This window comes from Cupressus sempervirens, chromosome 5 (assembly GCF_028749045.1).
Source record: "Cupressus sempervirens isolate cs-2001-9-10 chromosome 5, ASM2874904v1, whole genome shotgun sequence".
Taxonomy (NCBI): Eukaryota; Viridiplantae; Streptophyta; class Pinopsida; order Cupressales; family Cupressaceae; genus Cupressus; species Cupressus sempervirens.
Window position 1 is genome coordinate 138963828 of NC_143122.1, and position 22077 is coordinate 138985904.

General features: G+C 36.7%; 1 protein-coding gene across 1 annotated transcript in view; it reads right to left on the bottom strand.

The window, feature by feature from the left end:
* The window catches only part of LOC149554881 (putative phosphoribosylformylglycinamidine synthase, chloroplastic/mitochondrial), a 308229-nt gene that overhangs the window by 77103 nt on the left and 209049 nt on the right, over window positions 1-22077 (bottom strand). Inside the window, exon 21 of the mRNA XM_089828894.1 lies at window positions 11701-11803. Within this exon, the coding sequence (XP_089685020.1) occupies window positions 11701-11803 (103 nt within the window). The remainder of the gene's footprint in view (window positions 1-11700; window positions 11804-22077) is intronic.

A 22077-nucleotide genomic window follows, 5' to 3' on the forward strand; every position in this document is an offset into this window, starting at 1 on the left:
GATCATGTGTAAGTAACAATGCTTGCTTCAGTCACTGTCTAGTTTATATTTAAAAGGCTACTTAAATATTCACTTTACTAAAATCTTTCCCACATCACCACAATACGGCTATGGCATTAATAGCTCCTGAATAAGTTTTATTTCAGACCCTTAACTATGCCATGAATTTACTTTCACTTTTTGCTTTGGTAAATCTGGTGTTAAGAGGACTTCTGGGTATTTCATCTTCTGCAAACCATTGTTAGCCCCAGGAAAAACAGGCATTCTGTCCCTTTGATGCATAATTTGATGCAGCAAATTCTTATATGTAGCATAACGTCTTTTGGAGTCCCAGTTGTTCCACTTGTATACACCAGTGTTGCAACATCGTCTGATTTGATGTCCTTGAACTGAAGCAATGGCTTGAGTAGAAATTCAAAGGATTTCCCAATGCTGCTCACAAAACACTTCTGTCAACATTCGGTCTTATGAATATTAATGTCAAGATTTCTTTATAGCTGACATATTGAAGCAGAATATGTTGTCTTTAGCTCTTCATTTCAGCCTTCTTTACTTGGCCTCATGCATGTCTTATATACCATGCCACTTTGCACTTTGTATTGAAATACAACCCTCATAAAGAATGATGTTGCAAACAGCATTTTGGCAACACCATTGCATTCATTTTACTGGAAACTTTCCCTTCCCTTTTTATGTATTTGCTGAAAGCATTATAAGTGAATGACTGATGGCATTTTTCTGATCTGGTATTGAAGTGTTTTTGTGATTATTGCTGCACCATCTTTGCTTTATTGCTGCTTTAATGCCCGTTTGTTGGTACAAACCTTCCCATATCCTGCAGCATTTTAGTTCCTTTTGTAGGGTTTTTGAATCAAATAATAGCTTGTCCTTTAAACAATCAGATGATTTATCTTTTGTGTAATCTGCAATGTGATAATAAAACATTTCATCCACAGTGAATACATCTCCCTTTAATATTATGCTTCTTCTTTGTCTGTACCACTGATCAATGATACGCTGGGCTCAAACCCTTGTGGGAGCCACATATTACGTCCACATGACATTGATCATTTTCTGCACATGACACAATCAGTTAGAAAAATAAATCACAGCTTAGGATTGCGCATGTGGATAAATATGCATCGTAGGATGGTGATTTTGCTAGCCATTGCTTGGATCTTTTAGATCTAACTTATCTTTTGCAATTACAGGACTTGAAGCTGGAGCATGGAAAGCAGGATAGAAAGGGCAAGCACGTGGACAAGCAGCAACACGGCCAGTCATTCCAGGCAATGGATGGCACCCACGACCCTTCTTACCTTTTCTTTTCGCATTTGTATTTATGTTTCAAAATCAAGCTTTGGTTTGTTTTTCCTTTGCTGGCCAGTTTCACAGCTTGTGTGGAACATCATGGACATTTGATGAATAAAATTACATTTTCCGAAAAATTATAACACTTGTCTTACTTTGAAAAATATTGTTCTATTTTTCATCATAAAATGCAATTTATAGCCATAAATGATCAAGTGTCTGCATAATGTTAGGCTTTAAACATAAACACTTAGATAATTGGTCATTTTCAGCAGTGTAGCTCTTTTTGTTTGAGCTGGTAGGTCAAATAGATAACAAGTACATCATCCATATTCAAAAGTTCTTATATAATGGACGGTTGCTTGGGAAAATCAGCAGACACATTCCCTCGCTTCCTAACTACCCTATCCCAACAAAGCTTAATCAGTTCTAATTATAATATTGATGTATTACGTACTACATTTATCCCCCTAGAAAAGAAGACGTCTTCTAGATGACTACCCAACAAACTAAAAAGAAAATCAGACTTCAAGAAGTATGTTGTGAAGACATCCCTGGACTCGGGGCTCATTCACAGAGGCGTAGAAAATCTTGTTCAGCGGCCTTCTGTTTGGCACAAACTCCTTCGAGTACACACAACACATCCATCTTCTCTTTTGCTGCTGCTAATTTCTCTTCTAGGTCAACATTTTCCATCTTCCATTTTTCTTCCACAACTACTTTTTCTTCTTTCTATTCTCGTTCCATTCAGCTTGACAATTTCTTTCCCTATTGAAGTTCCAAGTATGTCTTTCTAAATACTACCTCCATTTCTGCAAGTATGTGCATGAGAGGTGGTTGCTCAAGTGTCGAAGGTACTGTATGTTTGGTCTTTTGTATCTCTTCTGTCTATTCATGTATGACCTCACTCTACATAAGTAAACTCCAATCTGTATAGCAGTAGGTCCTCATAAATGCTACTAGTGACTTTGCTGCTCTAATGATGGCATCCCAGTTCTTCCCCTAAGCCTGTTTTATGATCTTCTTAGTAGCCCATTCCATTCCCTGTAACTCTTCAAGGAAAATTTCAGCTTTTTCCTCAAATGAGAGTGTTGCTAGTGTTGCCTCTAATGGTTCCAAGTGCTCCTCCTGAGTCTCCATCTGGCCTTTTGCCTCCATCTTCAAGGGAGTTGTGAAGGGGGAGGAATCATTTCAAATCTTCCCAACAATTTATCTGCTTCTACCAATAGTCTATCCTCATCTTGTGCTACTTTCATCCCTCTACTAGTTCCCTTCATGGGCTTTCCCCCTTGTACTTCCTTCTTGCCTGTAGCTTATGAAAAAACTTAAGAAATGCTGAGAGGGGTAGGGAGTGAATCAGTATTTCAAAAATTTAAAAGTAAATGCAATTGAAAGAAAACAACGAAAAATGAAGAGACGGGAATTTATCTCGTGGAAACCCTTTTAGGTAAAAACTACAGTATCACTAATCACTGCAAATGTGGGCTAAAACCCAGTACATCCAAGGCTCCAACCTTCTCAACAAAATGCAGGCTTCAACTTGATCAGACTGAGGCAACTTCCTCTAGAGGCCACAACCTCCAGCTAACTGATAAAGTAACTGTATTACAACCAGTTTTTAATCTTGTTTTATCATGAATTAATAAAACATTATAGACAAGAATACAGACGCAGCAATTTCTTTTCTCCTCATTTTCTATTACTATCGTCTTGCTTCAAATGAAAATTTCACCCTCTGATTCACACTCTGCATAAAGAATTAAAAGACCTACCTGTATTCCTCACTCTTTGCATGCATATCAAAATTGTGTCTCTGACATGGGTACACAACCTATCCATAACGTTCTCATTACTACCAGCATGAAAGTAACCGCTGAAGTATGATAATTACATCTTGTGGTCAGAAATTCGAAAATCCCAAATAGAGTGTCGACAGTTACAAAGGGTGCAGCAAAGAAATACTACCAAGGAGTTCAGCGCTTGCCAACTTAAAGAAATAGACTACAAGAAGGGCTTCCGTGGAACCATTTCTCGTGGACTAAATATTCTCCAGTGGACTTCACTTTCTCGTGGACTAACTTTCCTAAGGACAACTTTCCCGTGGAGAGACTTTCCAGTGAAGAACTTTCCCATGGAAAACTTTCCCAAGGAGAAACTTTCCCATGCACAAACTTTCATGTGGACTAACTTTCTGTGGACTTCATTTATCCGTGGAAACAAGTCACTCAGCTTAGAAGGTTGAAATGAAAAATACTAACAGCTTGAACCCATTCATCTGCATCGTACTTCCTTCCTGCCTACACGGACTCCACCTGCAGCATCCATAATACCCTCGTACCAGCATCCTCTGTACCAATATTCTCCGTACCAACATTCCCCATACCCACATCCTTTGTACCAACATCCTTCGTACTAACATCCTCTGTATTATCATTCTTTCGTACCATAATTCCTCCGTACCAGCATCCTTCATATTGAATTCTCTAGTACAGCCAACCGTATATAGCTGCCCTATCGTCCATATGCATTTGTGGATTGGCCTTTGTCCTGTCTTCCCTTTATCGTATGAGAATTCTCCCTCTGATACTCATACACCAATTTTCCCTCCTATTGTCGGTTGTACAGTAGTACTTCGTACTCCAGCTTGCTACCAAACTCCAATCATGCATATGAAAAATGTCCTTCGTACTGCAATTCCCTTGTGTACTCCTAATCGTCATACTCATACTCCAAAGTTGTGTACGGTGTTTCTTGGTATGTGATTTTCTTTTGCCCATAGTATTGTTTTATTCCTCCATCTTCTATATTTAGAGTTGCATTTTGATTTTATTGTTTTCCCTTGGTCCTTCCTTTTATCTTCCCCCCTTTACCTTCTCTATTATTTTCTCTTTTATTTCCTTCGGCTGGTTTTTTTCTTTTATGTCTATGGAATAAATAGTAGAAGACTCCTCCTTTCTCGATTCCACCAGCTTAGCCTCCTCATACTCTATTCTTTTACCCTTATGGAATGTATGTGTTGGGGTATCATCAATTGAGGTCATGTCTTCTATGTGATCCTTATAACACCTTGGATAACCTTCGTGAAGAACCTTCTTCACGTTCTATTCTTGAATCTACAACATATTGCACTCTGGTTACAACTTCATAATCCCCCATTTGCCAGTAAAATAGGCCATTAAGGGCACTCGTTTCATCTTCTGAACATTCTCCCACCCGTAGAATGCATTCTTCGTCTGGCTCAATTCCATTACCATCCTGCCCCTTGGTTTCTTAATCAACGGCAAGTTCTTGACTTACCGACTGGTTACTTAGGTCAATTGTGTACCATCAACTTCAGTGAAAAGGGTATTATTCTTCTAGTTGCAATTAGTTTTTGTTGAGGTTAGGCATCCTCTCCCCAATAACGCATCGCAATTACTACAAAGTCAAGGAAGAAAGGTTGAGTCCTAATCACCACTTTCTATCCCATTAAGGTTCCAATGGGCTTGATTCCATGTTGGTTTGCACCCACCAATTGGAATGCAGGTGGCTAGAGTGTAGGTTTCCCTAGTGCCTTCCAAGTCTTCTCAGGTAGGACATTCATGCCTGAACTTCCATCGATCATAGTATTTAATAGTTTACATCCCATTATCTCCATTTCCACCACAGTAGGTATCCTCCCCATTCCTATGGCGAATAGGGCATTAGTTTTGTTTCCCGCTTATGCTTTCTCTTTCTTCTCCTACTTGGAGGGTACTCCTTTGATACTTGCTCCTTGTGTTATTGCTACCTGCAATTAACGTAGTGTTTCTAATAGATCCACAATTTTCAAGGGAATGGTGGTCTCTAGTTCTTGTTTTATGATGTTCCGTACAGGTCGGGTGTATGGAAGATTGGTTGTACTTGCTTTCCCTTCCTCTGCCATGTTACCTCGAATGTCATGTCTAGCTTCTTCAAATCTTTCTTTCTTCATAGCTACATCCAAATATGTAAGTTTCCTGGCTTGCATTATCGTGATGGCCAATATTTCTCTTATTGATTCTACACTATCTAACATGTTCACCCCTTTTTGTCTAGGGCAATTGGAATCCTCATGATTACCCAATCCGCACCATTTACACAACATTAATCCGTTCTGTCCACCACAATTTTGGCAGTCCCAAGCAAAATGCCCCCATTCGTTGCATCACCTACATCAAATCATGGGTCTTCCTTTGGAATCGTACTCGATTGCTCAAATGGGCGTGTTTTTATTGTTGTTGTTATTGCTTCCCCACCTATTGTTTCTATACCCTCAAAGTGAGGCTTTTGTAATATCCCTTTACGGATATTTTCCCCGAACCCTTGATAATTAAATGCAGATTCAAATCCAGACAGTAAACCAATACTTAATCTAAATTCCAGAACATTAATCGTTCATAACTAGCAAATAAACATACGAGAAACTCCAAAAAAGAAATGTATTTATTTCCTCCAATAATCAAAAGTACATATTAAAAACCAGGAGTTAACTCAAATAACTCAAAATGCGCTCCTGTATTATACACCAGCAATACAATAACGTGAAACAACTCAAGTAATCCAATCTTATAAAAAGAAAATGACAATCAGATTGGAAATATAAATGAACCCTGTAAGTAGGCTAGGTTTGCGTCCAACCTTCAAACGCTTCTCCAAGGGTTTGGGTCCTAGAAGAAGTAACTAGCAACTGTTTCCAATTCCCAGATTAATATTTGCTTGAATATTATAATCTTCATCTATCCCCCATGTGGAGTCTGTTGTACCTTTATGCCTTTCTCCAATGTGATGCACGCTCTTTTAGGCAATGTGGGACAAACCACCTTTTTTGTCCTTTAGTCACTTAAGTGAATATAGTAACTTTTTAAAATAAAGTGACAAATTAAATGACTTTAATAGTCACTTAGTCAAGAAACCATATAATCATCAGGCATTAAAATAGCTGACCAAATGAACTCAGATAATCACATGCAATAGCTCGTTGGAAAGCTCTCGACGAGATGCTTCCAACCCAACACTAAGGTACCGAAAATACTGTGCTCTATTTACTTACTAAAAATAGTAAGTATCCGGACAACTTGTCAAAACTGCTCCGATGGGTTTGAAACTGGAAATGCCTAGGCCAAACCTTGAACTAAACCCTGTAAAGAACCTTTCCGCCCCTGAAACCTTGACGAAGTGAGCCAACACACAGAATTATAATGTCCCAAAAAATGGGGACATTACAGCTTTTGTATTTGTGTTTCGTGGATGGGTGTAAGGCGGTGTGGATTGTTCTCCTTGGATAAAGAATACTTGCACATTTCATGCCTTTAGATTGTAACGACAGTCCTTAATTGTGTGGCCCAACACCTGACAGATGTCACGGAATGCTTTATGCGGTCATCTACCTTTTGTGTGTCCTTCCTTTTCACAATGTATGCACCATAGTTCTCTCCCCTCTCTTTTCTCCTCATTACTTCCTATTACTTCACTAGCCTCATCATGTCTTTCCTCAAGGCTTGGATGGTTTTAGATTCATCCCTACTCTCCTCTGAACTTTCACTCTCACTTCCATGTCTCTTGGCTTTGGAAGTTTTGTTCTCACTCTCTATATCCATTGTGCGGGAGCAAGCGTCGACAAAGGATGATGGTGGTACTATCTTCATTTTTCTTCTTAAGGACGGAGTTAACCCTTCGATGAACCAGCTATTTTTAATCCATCGACAGGTTTGTTGTCCGGATTCCCTATCAATTCCTTGAGTCTCCTGCTATATGCTCTGACAGATTCATTTTTGCCTCCTTGTGTATTATTAATTTATGTGACTATCTTATCATCATCTCCTAGAAGTCTAAATTCCTCCTCAAAGGCGGTACGAAGGTCCTTCCATGTGGTCTTCTTCGCAACCTCCAAATCTGTATACTAATCAATAGCTATACCTCTTAGTATGGCATGAAATGCTTTTAACCATTCATTTGCATCATTTTCTCCTTGATGAAAGTGTTGTCATTGATGTCAAAGTTCTATTGTCGAGATTGTTGGAAATGGTGTATGCATATGGCGTGATCAAAGAGAAGTACTGATGTGATCAAATGAACCTTGGCACAACTAGTACAAGAATGATAAGTCAATAAAGAAATTCATTGATATGATTGAATAATACAAACAGTGCTAATAGAAGACTTCAAATTTATAGATCAGTTTTTATAATGTTATCCTTCATAAGAAATTTTTTGAACACACTTTTGATGAACAAACACAAAGAAATGAGTCGATGGCAAGAATATCTGAAAGGATTGAAGATTAATATGAAAATAACAATAGAATATTTGAATTTCCATCTAAAACAAACACAGTGGACAGAGGTCAAAGAAGTGATAACAGATAGGAGGATCGAAGTTAAAGACTTGCATATGGAACCCGATAGATGTCAAACATGATGAAAGGCAGCTGGCACTTCCAAACACGATGGAAAATACAGAATATAAAAGAGAAGCATGTAATGTACGAAGTTGTTATGTATACAAACAATATCAAGCACACGCCTAACTTCAACAATGAATACTCAGCGATGAGTTAACATATAACATGTATATGATTTATGGAAAGACAGTGATACAGATGAGGAAGTTCCAAAACATAAAGAGACGTGCAAAAACCTTCAGAACGATTATCAAAGCATGTTGTTTTTATCAAAAAGTATTCTAATGGGTGAGAAGAAAGTTTCGCATTAACACTAGAAGGGATTTTTGAATTGCAATGGCAATCAAGCAATATATGAAAAGAACGATATGATTTGGAGAAGAATATCGATAGCAGACCAGATGTTTGACGTCTGCAACAAAATGATAAAAAGCAAATTATCAATCTAAGATATCCACGCCAGAATTCCCTAGGTCAAAATAATGAAAGGTTCGATGTGTTTCAGTTTCTTATAAATATGTGTCCAGAGTAGAAGCCAGTCAAGACCACATTATACACAGTGGCATAGATAACCAGAAAGCTATAGCAGCAAATTTGTATATAGAACGATACCAAACAATGGTTAATTTAAAAGCAACATTGATATATTGGTCGTGTTTAAATCAATAAGCATCAGAAATAAAATGATGGTGGGTTCATGACATTGAAAGTCATGATAACAGTGGCATCTTTATTAAAAGAAACTAATCCAAACAAAAATCCACCAGAAATTATAAAAGGTGTGATTAGTATGGAATTAGTAATAAAAGATATAAAGTTGTGATATGTTAAGATAAATATTAATACTCTACAAAGTATGATTAAAGAAAGGACACATTCAGAATTCAAAAGTCGCGTCTCTTACATATAAAATATATATATTTGGAGTTGTTTCAAAAAAAAGGAGAATTTAGTGGTGAATGAAGTGTGTGCAGATATGTGTACATAATAAGAAGTAAATAAAGTGCAGATATGTGTGAATAAGAATAAGACTAAAAACGGAAGAAAGAGAACCAGGTGCACCATTGCAAGAAAACATATCATTTGAAGAGTATGACGAAATCAGATGTAAGCAAGATATAAAAGAAGATTATTTCAGAACATGTAGAATCTGATGTAAGGAAGATATAAAAGAAGATTATTTCAGAATATTAAGAGAGAAGAGAATATAGAGCAGGAACAATAACGAAGTAATAGTATACATAAATTTATATATTCAGAATTATCAAACCTGACATATATATATATATATATATATATATATATATATATATATATATATATATACAAACCTGACATATATATATATATATACACACACACACATAAGTGGAAGTTAAAGAGATAAGAGAGAAATTCAATAAGGGACATTGTTGTTCTTTTAAGGAGAATATTTTCAGTTAAATACAAATATCAGATTGAAAGAAAATAAGTGCATGAGAAGACTTACAACAAGACTTGAAGTTAAGGGTATTGTAGAAGTGTGCAGAGCAAAATAGTGGAAGGATTTGTGTGCTAAATTTATCCATCATCAGTTGAAGAAATTAACATCGTAAAGGTGGAAGAACAGTTTGTGTGCAGTGGGTTGGTGCTCACAAAGATAAAAGCGAGAGTTGGAGCTTCATGTAGGTCGGTGCCTATGAAGTGTGGGAGTTGGAGCTTCTAGTGAGTAGATGCTCGTGAACATAGAGGTCGTAGCCAATAGGAGGTTGAAGCCTACAAACCAATTAAAAAAGATCAAGTTTATATATAAAAAGCAATAATTTGTCATGGTTTTCTCCTGCATTGGGTTTCCACATAAATCATTGTGTTAATGTGTTCATGTGCATAATCTTTCATTTGGAGTTAATTCTTTGGATAAAAGTTTTAAATTGGCAAATTTATTATTATACTGATTCACCCCCCCTCACTATATAATCATGTGCTCCTCGAGCCTGACATATGGTTACACATGTTTTACAATGACGTGCGGGATCCTCAGATCCTTCCCAGGTAAATCTAGGGAGTTTTTGTTTGTCTAACACCATTCTCCTTCCACTCTTCCCTCCTCTTGGGACACTCCCTCCTCTTGGGACGCTCCCTCCTGTTGAGATGCTCCTTCTTGCCAAGACGCTTCCTCCTGTCTGGATGCTCCCTCCTGTCAGGATGCTTCCTCCTACTGGGATGTTTACTCCCTCCCAAACACTCTCTCTTGTTGGGACATTCCCCCTTGTCAGGCTAGATTCTCAAGTTCTCGATCCAATAATATCTCCTTCCCCTTGTGATTCCCCTTCTGTCTAGCTAGAACTTTGTTCCTACCGATGCTCTCTTTGTGCAGGTGTTTCAAGATTCTTCCACCCTTCCTACCCGAAGTAGCCAAGTTGGCTATACCTTCTATTGTGTTTTCAGTCAAGCTTTCCTCAATTCGATTTGCACTTCAAGGGTGGTTCACCAGTTCCCTCAAGTGGTGAAGTATTTACCTCTGTTGGTGGAGACAGAGTTTGTAGGGCAGCTTCCCCTTCTGATTCTTCTCCTGGCACTCACCTGGGATATTTATTTGGAAGTAGGGGCATGAATTTTTTTAGTGTCTAGTTATCTTCCTTGGATTGTCATGTTCATCTAGTTCTCGTGTCTTCTCGGCGAACTATTGGACCACTTGTTTTCTTCTCCATTCTCTTTCTATTTCTACTATTTCTTCCTCCACGTGTACCAAATTTGTTGCCAATAGTTGAGGGATTTGTCCAAGTAGATCATACACTGCTAGTGGTACCAAAAGCTCATCTCGTACCGTGCTCTTTGGAACTGCTTTCTCTCGAGCTTCCCTTTGCACGTACTAGTCGACTTAAACTTTCCAGGCCACCACCAAATCTCGTGTCACCTAATCTTCTCTTATTATTTCCTCTTCTTCGTCATTGTTTGATACTTGTATACATGGTAGGAAGGGTCTTCCCATTACTCCATCCTGCCTAGTCGACAACCTCCAAGTTCAGACTTAGGCAATGACTCCAAAATGTAGAATGGTTCACAACACAAAATGCACACAGCAATATAACATGGATTCAATTATACCAACATAATATTCCTTACTAGTACTAGAATACCAACTTTATTGATTACCAAAAACGTGAGTACATCATCCATATACAAATTATATAATGGTCGATTGGTTGGGAAAACCAACAGATGCATCCCCTTGCTTCTTAACTACCCTATCCCAACAAAGCTTAACCAGTTCTAATTATAATATTAATGTATTACATACTACAACGTTTCTTTTGCATAATATTTTCAAGCACTACATTATTTTGGATTTGATTGTGTGGCAGTTCTGATCAGTTCTAGAAGGTAGGTTTACTTTCAATGATAGTATTTTGACTCATGTGTGATAGTGAATGAACGCAAATATATATTGCTAGGAATCAAAGGAAACAAGTTTAGTGTTTATTTTAGACATCTACAATTGGGGCATATGAGGTTACATCAATAGCTAAAATTAAAGATGGGCGATTGTTACCTACTTTCCTACCAGCCTAACCAATTATAGAGGGGTAGAAAAAAATAGAGAACGCCCACAAAGAAATGATTGACATATGGAAACACTTATGAATGGTATGAATAATAGTGAAATCACAACACGACAAGGTGATCACCATTAGTTTGAATAGTTATTATTTAATGTTTTATTTTATAATTTATTATTTGAATATTAATAAGTACTAAATTTTCTTTGACTAGTAGTATTAATTATTATTTATTATTTTCAATCGATAGTGAATATTATTTAATGAAATATATTTGTCTAATTATTTTAACAAGATTAGTCCATATATATTTATCATTGATAATGAGCAACATTGAGTAATATTACCATTTGAATAACATTGCTAATGAAAAACATATTGGTCAAATGCTATTAGTGTCTATTTCAATGGTTAATTTACAACTTAATCAGGGTTCATTTAGTAAATTACCTTCTCAAGATCAAGATCAACAGCCGGTGGGGGAGGGGAAAGGCCATTTGAAACACAATGCTCCTTTGCCAAGCTATCAATGAGCACAATTTTTCCATTGCCACTGTACAACATTGATTTAAGTCATTAGTTGTCAAAATAAGAAAAACATTTCAACTAAATTACCACAATTAATATGTATTAGAGAAACGCACTCATACAATCAGCAAGTAATTGAAAGACTACAGTGAAGGGCTATAGCGTCCATTTAAGTCTATAAAAAAACATTCTTCAAATTAATACAAAAGAATATCATTATTCAAGCCTCATCAAAAAGCCAACAAAATAAAAAACAAATAGGTAGCTCAAAAATATTCATGCTACTACTTCCAACAACACACAACTATTTTTACTCCCTAAGAGGTTATGGTTATTTGCTTTACACACAGAGTAAACAAGAATATTCACACAATAGGATAAAGAACATAATAATCCAGAATAAACAACATACACATATATTGGCAGAATGATAAGTTTTATCCCATGTCTGTCATATCAATAGTAATATATTCTCAGTGCCAAATTACATATCTAAAGCACCACAGCAATTGGTTGAGCATACCAACTGTTGGTTCCTATGACTACCCAAGATCCAATTGTGGTTGCATTGCCCTGACTAACCAAAACATAAAGTATTATAACTACTCATCAAACTGCGGCTAACATTAGACACCCCAACCCTGCAACAAGATGATTGATGTATTATGAAGCAAATATGTTGTGGAGAAGGATGATAAGACATCCCTAGAGTGTTGGATGTCAATCAGGGAACTGATGGCAGAGTAGCTAAAGATCTCAATCTGCTATCCTCTATTTCTCTTCAACTACCTTTATTAACCTTAGTCCATTCATCAATTACTTTATTATCCCCTGTGCTACTAAGGTCAATGCCAATAGTTCATCCTTTCTTGTTCAAGTCATCTTCCCCTCAACGTGCTTGTTGTCCAATTTGACCACTCTCTCACAAGGCTACATCACATCCATGTGTCGAGCGGTTTCCTTTTTGACCTTGCTTGCAACATGGGTCACTTGCTAGAGCCAAAAGAGTGCACCCTAAAATGCCCACTCCATGCAGGAGAGGACACCCATCAGGCTTGCCCACACCTCTAAAATGTGTTGGTTTACCCAATTCATCCAACATCTCAGTAATATCTATGTGTGGTCCTCGAGCTATGAGGTGCTTTGTGAAATTCAACTCAGACTCTTGCATGAATTTCAGAACCCTCTTTGCCTCCACCATAATGGATCCTATGTCCCACTACCTAGTAAGGTCTACTACCTCATAAGTTGTGACAATGAACCCCTCAAATTGTGCCAACAAGTGTTGAATGGATGCTATGAGCACTGAAATAGATGCCTCCTCTCAAGTGGCCTATAGCACAATGTCTCTTTTCACCCCTTTCCCCTAGAGGGAGATGTTCCCATGTTGGGTGCTATTAATAACTTTGCCTTGTACTGCCATGGTGCCTCCTTTGTCAATCTCTCAACATATTGTACCATTAGGTATGTCGATGAGGGTGGCGAGATGTTGCCAATCGCAACCTCATATCTCTCCAAGAGGTTAACTATCTTCATATTTGCATTGATGCCTCATATTTTCCTATCTTGATCTCTTACATCCTATATCGTAGGGGTGTCTTTGGGATTATTTTCTCCTTTGTTCTTGTTCACTCCGCTTCTAAAAGCTCGAGTTATTGGTCTCACACTCTAGGATATATAGAGTGCACTCTCCACTGCAAGGATTGCACCCTCCATAGCAATTGCAACCATGATGGCAGGGGTGAAAACTCCATTGGTAGGAGCAAGTGTTACCAGCTGTGCAACAAAAGTGGCCCACACAATGCCTCATGGGGTCGCAAGACAAAGGGTGGTGGACCCCACTCTATGTACCCCAAAGTCAACCAACTAGTGTGTATGATGTGCCTAACATGTCCCCTTGGTTAGAACCAAGTGTGCCATGGTTGGAAGTTGTCATTGAGTGAATATAATTTTGGTCACTATAGATTGCTTGGCACCCTAGTTGGTCACCATGTGTATAACCTCTCCATCCTCTTTGGTACTAGTACAATCTCTACTACTGGTACATGATAGTCAAATATTGGTACAAGCCCCTCTTATGAACCCTTCCAGTATTGGTACAAACTCCACCTATATGGTGCTCTCAAAACCTCTCATTCCTTGCTCCGTCATCCCTAATTCATTTTCTCCTCCCAAGGCTTCCTACTCTCATGCAACCTCCTCTTCTGCCTCGGCATTGCCTCCCTAGACATGCAAAACCTCTCCTCTACCATACTCTCACTCTTCGAAGAGCAAATTACCACTGTTTCTTTAATATTGTATCATCCTCTTGCTCATCACTGTCTTCATCTACTTCATCGATTACTAGTTGTCATTTCCTACCTAGCCTTCCTCTAAAGGGGTTCGTTATCACTCCCACCTACAAGAGTATCTATATGCATCCAATAACACTTACAAGTTCGTACACCTCCACCCTATTGGCTAGTACAAACTTCCTCCATTTGTTGGGTGGTAGTTGCGTCCTTATAGCACCTAGAAAGAGTAAATGACATGGCAAAGCATATAAAACGTCTTGTGCTTGAGCCTAAAAATCTCTCATATCCACTCTGATAAAATGTCCCCAATTATATATATCTTCCCTCCTTAAGTCATTCATTAGCCAAAGCGTCCATATGGCAATGTTTGATGTCCTACTAGCCCTTATGAGTTGTCTCTTTACTACATCTATGATGAACTTCTACTTAGAAGAGGTGATAAATGACTTCTTCAACACTATATTGTATTACTACTCTACATGCTCTCTCATTCTACTAGGGAGAGGTCTGGCTTGCATACAAGTTTGAGTAATAACTCCTTATCCTAAGAAAACATTTTTGTTAAGGGTTTCATAGAAGAATCCTTTGATGGCACCTCAAAAACCTTGGTGAACTCTTTTGGCAAGAAAGAACAACCATTGTATAGTCAAATATTTAATAATGGCCTTGTGGGAATGGTTGTCATACCCAACCACCATAGACAATAACACTAGTTCGAATTCTATCAAATTGAATATGGTCATAAAAATGATCTTGTATACTTGTGCCTTTTTAATGAATCCTTCATATGGTGATTATTCAGTGTCCTCCCATAATATTTTGCATTTACTCTTGGTTACACTCTTAAATTTAAGATTTTCCACAATCACTTGTTCATCTTTGCGTACTCTTGCAAATATCCTCTTCTTGCTACTAGAAATGGCCATATTTTCCTACATTACATTTTTAATGTCGTCTCTAGTGTTTACCAAAACTCATAAGTACCCTTATTAGGATTTCCTTAACTGCCTTTCACCATTGTTGCCACTTTCCAACACTTTTTTAATAACTGTGCAAACAATATGATACTCCTTATCTATGTGTACGGTGATAAGTGAATGTGCGAGGGATTGTAAAGTATCCCTTTGCATTTGTACGATGTTGGAGGTGTCGTATTGTGTAAGACTAAGCTTGTATAATGTACCTTGTTCTTCCATTTGCAACTTGATTCATACAGCCTAAAGGAATTTTCTTGCATGTGTGGTAGTGTGCTTCCACCTCCATACAATCTACAACAAATTGGTACTAAGGTCCTACCATATGGTCTGCAAAAGATCTTGTACAAACTATTCAATTGTACACTATCCACACTTCCTAGTTCGCGTATGGCCTAGTGTCGTACATGTGATGCCTTTTCCTTGTGTTGCTTGTAACATTCTCTATTGGTGCTCTGTTTACAAACAAAGAGAGAGAGAGAGAGAGAGAGAGAGACATGCAAATAGAGAGAGAGAGGTAGGCAGGTAGACAAACAGACACTTCAAGGATAGGTTTTAAACAAACCACTTTTTCCTTATAAGAAAGATTGAATATTTAAAATTTATTAGGCATCGCTTCTTAACTTCCCCATCTTCCTTTACATTTATTCTCCTTGCTCTTTTAGAACTTTTTCCCATATTAGCTTTTTAAACATTTTTTTTTCAATTTTATATTTCAATTTCCTTTCTTTTTCATCTCGGTCCTTTTGACTTTTAATTGTTTACAAGATAACACACCTCTTGATTTTCCTTGCTTTTGTTGTCCTTTGCATCCCTATCTTTCCTTTCTAGGCTTTCCTTTTGTATTCTTAATTTTTTTCTAGTATTTTTTCTTCATCTTTATATCCGTTTTGTTTGATTCCTCTATTTCTCTAGTTTTCTATACTTAGTCTTCGTTTTCTCCCTTTTCCTCACTGCTATGGACCTTGACCTCCAATGCATATTGTCACATACAGGTCCCTAAAGGTATTTTATAATAACTGATTTCACAATAGGTCCCCATAGATTCAACATCGAATATTTTGTCAACTAAGGGAGCATGTCCCACACTTTTATAACACAAGTCCCTTTGTAAGAAAGATTGATTTTTTTAATTTTATTTGGCATTGCAACTTAATTTCCCCACCTCCCTTTGCATTTATTCATCATGCCTCTTCTATAACTTTTTCCACAATAGTTTTTTAACCATTTATTTTTTTTCATTTCCTTTCTTTTTCATCTCGATTTTTTTGACTTATAATTTTTACAAGATAACGTACCTTTTGATATTCCTTGCTTTTGACCTTTCCATCCCTATATTGCCTTTGAAGGCTTCCCTTTCAATTTTTTAATTTTTCACTACTGCTTTTTCTGCATCTTTATATCATTTTTGTCTCTTTCTTCTATTTCTCTAGTTTTTTCACTTCTTTTGAGGTCCCTCATTTTCTTCGCTTCGTCTTTGTTTTGTCCCTTTTTCCTTAGTGTTGCGAACCTTGACCTCCAATACATACTGCCATATGCAAATCCCTGGGGGCATTTTTTAATAATTATTTTCAAAACAAGTCCCCATAGACTCGACATTGAATATTTTTGGCAACTAAGGGTGTCAATTCCACCCCATTCTAACTCTTGTTTGCATATCCGTTACTATACTCATGATGCCATACGAGATTTGGTATTACTTTTCACAATGCATTTGAGGTGATGCGATATGAGGCTTCCCTTCCTTCAAACACACTCTTTTGGATGATATGATCAATCCTTGTCTTCACTGCAATGAATAAATCATCTCTTTTAACAACATCTCCAAACATGATCAAAGGGTGGCACCACACTTTTTTAGGGCCATTTCCTCCTCGAAGTCTTCCTCGCAAACTTATCCCTTGGTTCTTTGTTCTATCTTGTGTTTCTCTTTAGCCTCTTCATTGCTGTCATACGCCACAAAACTTTCCTATCTTCCCCTCATAGGGTGCCTTCTACCTCCACTACTTATTTATCCTCATCCATAGTGTTGGTGGCCCAAATAGTGCATTTGTGAGATGCTTATCGACTCGGGGAACTGTAAATCCTCCCATATGTTTCCTTGCCAACCGTTCTTTTGGCATCTTCAAGGGTTTGGCCAAGCCCAAGTCTATAATGTATGGCCCTCTAGCAATGACTGGATCCTCTTCTATTTCTTTACTAAGACCAATTGTCCAATTTTCCTTATTTCTGTATACAAGTATATTGATTGCTTTTTTTGGCATTTCCATTTCTTTATAGATCATAAGTTTTGACTTGTTCAATAGATTCCTAATAGGATAATCATCCAATGTTGATTATTTAACTGCACCATTGAATCCCACATCCCTAACTTTATAAGGACCCAACCAACAAATTCAAAATGTCCTAGGTATTTATACTTAACTGTGCAGATTGAAAGTTCATCCAATGGAGGTGCTTCTCATGCCAAACCTTTCTTCTTTAGTGGGATACCTTTGTCATTCATTCATTTGTAATACATCACTCGCCAAACTTCAAAGAGTGAACAATCATTCCCTCAAGTTTTCCTCATCCCCAAGCCAATTCTCAACTACATTCTCAGGCTTGGTATGATGCACTTTGTTAGTGCCATAACCTCTTAACTACACATTAGATGGAAGAGTGTGTGCCTTTTCGTTTCATTGTATGTGGTACGATATGCCCAGAGTACAAGAAGGAGCCTCTCTTTGCAATCTCCTTGTTCCAATTCGCATGTCTTTTAGAGGATTGACACCAACACTTTGTTTGTTGACTTAGCTTGCCCATTTTCTCTTGGGTAGTATGACCTTGACAAGTTACGGAATATCTTGATTTCTAATGTCATGATACAAAACAATATAATATCCCCACTAACTAGGACATTAATACCTGCAAAACCAAAGTTAGAATTTATCCAATAATATTTCACTATTCTACCCTCTATCCTAACCCAACCTTAAAGATGTCTCCACACCAGGATCATAAGGACCTTAAAGGGAGCACTTCATAGAAGATGGAGGAGTAACTGGGGATCTAAGGATCATTTTTGATCCTTAGATCCCCAGTTACTCCTCCATCTTCTATGAAGTGCTACCTTTAAGGTCCTTCCGAGAAGAGACGTACTCTATCCAGGGCCCTTGAGACATATGCATATGTTGACATCTACAAAATATTTCGGCCTTATAACCATATTAAGCTCACTCTCTTCCCAATGGGACTCTCTTGATCTTAAGCTATTAAGATCACTCTCTTCCCAAAGGGACTCTCTTGATCTTATCATATTAAATCATGTTTATAATTCTCTTAGAATTCCATAAGTACATATACATTAATACTTTTGTATATATGTATAAGTATGAATTATCCATAAAAATATATTCATTCCTACAAAAGAGATGTATTCAAAATTACAATAAACCGTTAGAATCTTACCTTCCTTAGCTTTAATCGATCTCCTGGCCGACCACACATAATTAGAAATTCTTCCTCTTAGTGTGCTCCCTTCTTTATTAAGTGCCTTGTTTCAAATCTTCATTTGTTTTAAATACTTGTTTTGATCCAGAATGAATCCCTCTTGCTTTCTTACCCAAGGTCTTAATTTTGATTTCTATATTAATAAGTGGTAGATAAATAAGGAATGCAAATGTATTTTATATTCCCTTATAAGCTCCCCATAGTTCATTCATTTATACTTTTGTCGGGGCCCACCAAACAATGTGACTAGGTTCACATATATCCAACTATCATCTCTAATTTCATATATAATAATATGAAGAAAAAGAAACCTAACAATTTACCTCATTATACTTACCTTATTACTTGATGCTTACCCTTGTGTTCGTACTAATGTAATCTTGTCAATGAATCATAATCTTCGTAGTCAATCTCACCCCCACTGACGTGGATAATTGCGATTGGTGAATGAATCATTTATCATGTGTACGAAAGTTGATGCCTTAAATCCTTGTTATGGACCACCTTCATTTGTTAGTCGTTGATTATATCGTTAAATGGACTCCTAATTAGCCAAGTCTTCTTTACATTGGTTCCTTACTCTATACGTGGCGTTTGTAGTTTGTAGGCGGAATACAAAGTGTTCCATGTCCTATTCATACATTGTCGGCTCTTCTTTTTTAGATGTTGATTGTTCCCCCATTATTAATATTTTTTTCTCCTGTGGTCGAGGGTCGTGACCCTTTAACTCCTAACTTATATTATTGTATTATAAGAATGTTATCATTTATAAATAAGCATACCATATGTTACATATGGTGGCAACAATTTATTATTAGATATTGCTATATTATGATAAGCATACTATCATAAATATGATTATTCATTTATCGGATATAATCATTTACTAATATTTCCTATTTTATCTATTAATTCAATATAATATTTATATTATGTTAATACAAATGGCCGGCATTATAATGATGGAATACAATGATTCTAATGATAAAATGAATACATATATTTATATTAAATTAATGTTAAGACTTCCATTAGTTTTATGGGGTTATGACAAACACTTGGTTCACAAAGTGCATCCCCCAATCATTGGTTTCATCATAATCTATGCCCTCTTTTTGAGCATAACCTTTTGCAACAAGGCAGGCTTTGTGTTTTTCAAGTGAGTCATCAGCTTTATATTTCTTTCTAAAAATCCATTTGCAACCAATAGGTTTACAACCAACTGGTGGATCAACCGATTCCCATGTACCATTTCTAAGAAGTGCATCATACTCAGTTTGCATAGCTTTTTGCTACAGTCTAATATGTTTAGCTTCTTTATGGGAATTTGGTTCAGTATCTATTGTCAAATTCAGTTCATCAAGAAACTCTGAAGTATTCGGATTAGAGGATTGAGATTGCTGCCTTAGTTTGTAAAACCTTCTTGTACCAATTTTGCCAGTTTCATCAGGTCTCAAATCTTTTAACATTTGTTGGACTTGTTTGACCCATTTGTGAGAAGATTGGGTTTGAACTAAAGGTGCTTCAAATACCTGAGTATAATCTTCATTAATTGTTGATGGTGCTGAAATATCAGGCTCAATATTAGAGGAAATGCCATTAGAAGAGGTGACTTCTTTTTGCAAAGGAATAAGCGTATTATCTTGAGATGGTGTATCTTGGGATATAGACTTTTCACATATATTTGAATCCTTCATGATGAGAGATATCACAAGGAAATTCTATTTGAGGACAAAATTTTGCAGATTTAACAAGTTATTTAAACTCACTTTCAATATTTGTATTATTTTTGGAGGATTCACAAAATACATCATGAGCAATAATAATTTTTTTATGAACTTCATCATACAACCTATATGCCTTTGAGGATTCTGAATAGCCAAGAAAAATGCACTTATAACTATGTTGACCCAACTTATTCCTTTGTTCCTTAGGGGTCCAAATATTCAAAAGTGTCGAACAGAAGGAGGATATCCATACCATACTTCATGTGGAGTTGTTTGGTGAAGAGAAGATGATGGAGATCTATTGCAAAGATATACTGCTGTTCTTGCTGCTTCAGCCCAAAAATGTAATTGGACACCTTTGAAATACAACATTGCCCGAACCATGTTCGTGATAGTTCTATTCATTCTTTCAACAATGCCATTTTGTTGAGGAGTGCCTAGAATAGTGAGATGATGTTGAATTCCATGTTGATGAAGATAATACTCAAAAATTAGAGGTAAATTCTCCTCCATTATCAGTTTGAAAAGTACCAATTTTAGATTGAGTTTGATTTTCAACCATAATAGAAACACCTTTTAAAGATTTCAAAAGCTTCTAATTTTTGCTGCAAGAAATTAATCCAAGTAATGCGACTAAAGCAACATAAAATATTTAGATCCTCCAACAGAAATTACAGGTAAGGGCCCACATAAATCAGAATGGATGCGTTCCAACTTTTTATGTGCCCTCCAAGTGGAGCGAGAGAAACAATTCATATGTTGTTTGGAAAGTATTCACACTTCACATTTTTCAACTGTTTTAAGAAAAATAGGCAAACCATCAACACCATTCTTTTGCATAATATGAATGCTATCATTATTAATATGTCCAAACCTTGCATGCAATAAAAGATTTGGGGATAATCTACTTTCTTCTGTAAGATATGCTAAATTTCTAGAATTTGCGGAAATACCATTTAGTTTTAATAACCTTCCGTCTTCACAATGAGTAAATACAATTTTATTATTAGGTATTTTCCTTACAACAACTTGTCCATCTATTAAATAAATAGAGTAGCCTTGTTGTTGAATCAACATCAGTGATAACAAATTATGTTGCAAATGGGGAATAAACAATACGTTATGTAGCACAAACTCTGGAAGAAGTGGCAACTTAAATTCAACAGTTCCTTTACCAACAAGCTTCATGAAAATTTTCAAATAAATCACGTCAAAATGTCATATGTTGTGTGGCTCCAATATCTAAAATCCAAGAATCATGCCATGAAGTATTAGATACAAAGTCTGAGATAGAAAGCACATATAGATCATCATCATTGTCACAAGAAAATTGGGCTGCCTCTGAAGCTTTATCACTCCAGTTTTATCATCATTATAAACTTTAGCCTTATCATTCTGTTTAAAAGAATTATCTAAAACTTTCTATTTTATCCCATAAGAGCTTGCACTCGTGTGCCTCGTGACTACCTTTTCTGCAACATCTTTTACAATATAGATGTTGTCGATCATTTTGATTATCATTTTGCCATTGACCTCTACTTTTTCCTTTATCATAATTATTAGTTCTAGAACTCTTTTTCATAGTTTTTTCCCTCTTGATGAGCCAGACAACTATTTTCACTACTATTATCTATTCTCCTTCCAAAAGCTTACTCACGCTTAGCTATCTTTCCAACCAACTGATCAAAAGTATTGGTTTTTTATTGATTGCTAGCTTGAAGGGACTCTAGATAAGTGGAATGTGTTGGAAGAAGAACCTTCATAAAAGCTATGAGATAAATATCAACTTTCCTACCAGCAGCATCAACATCT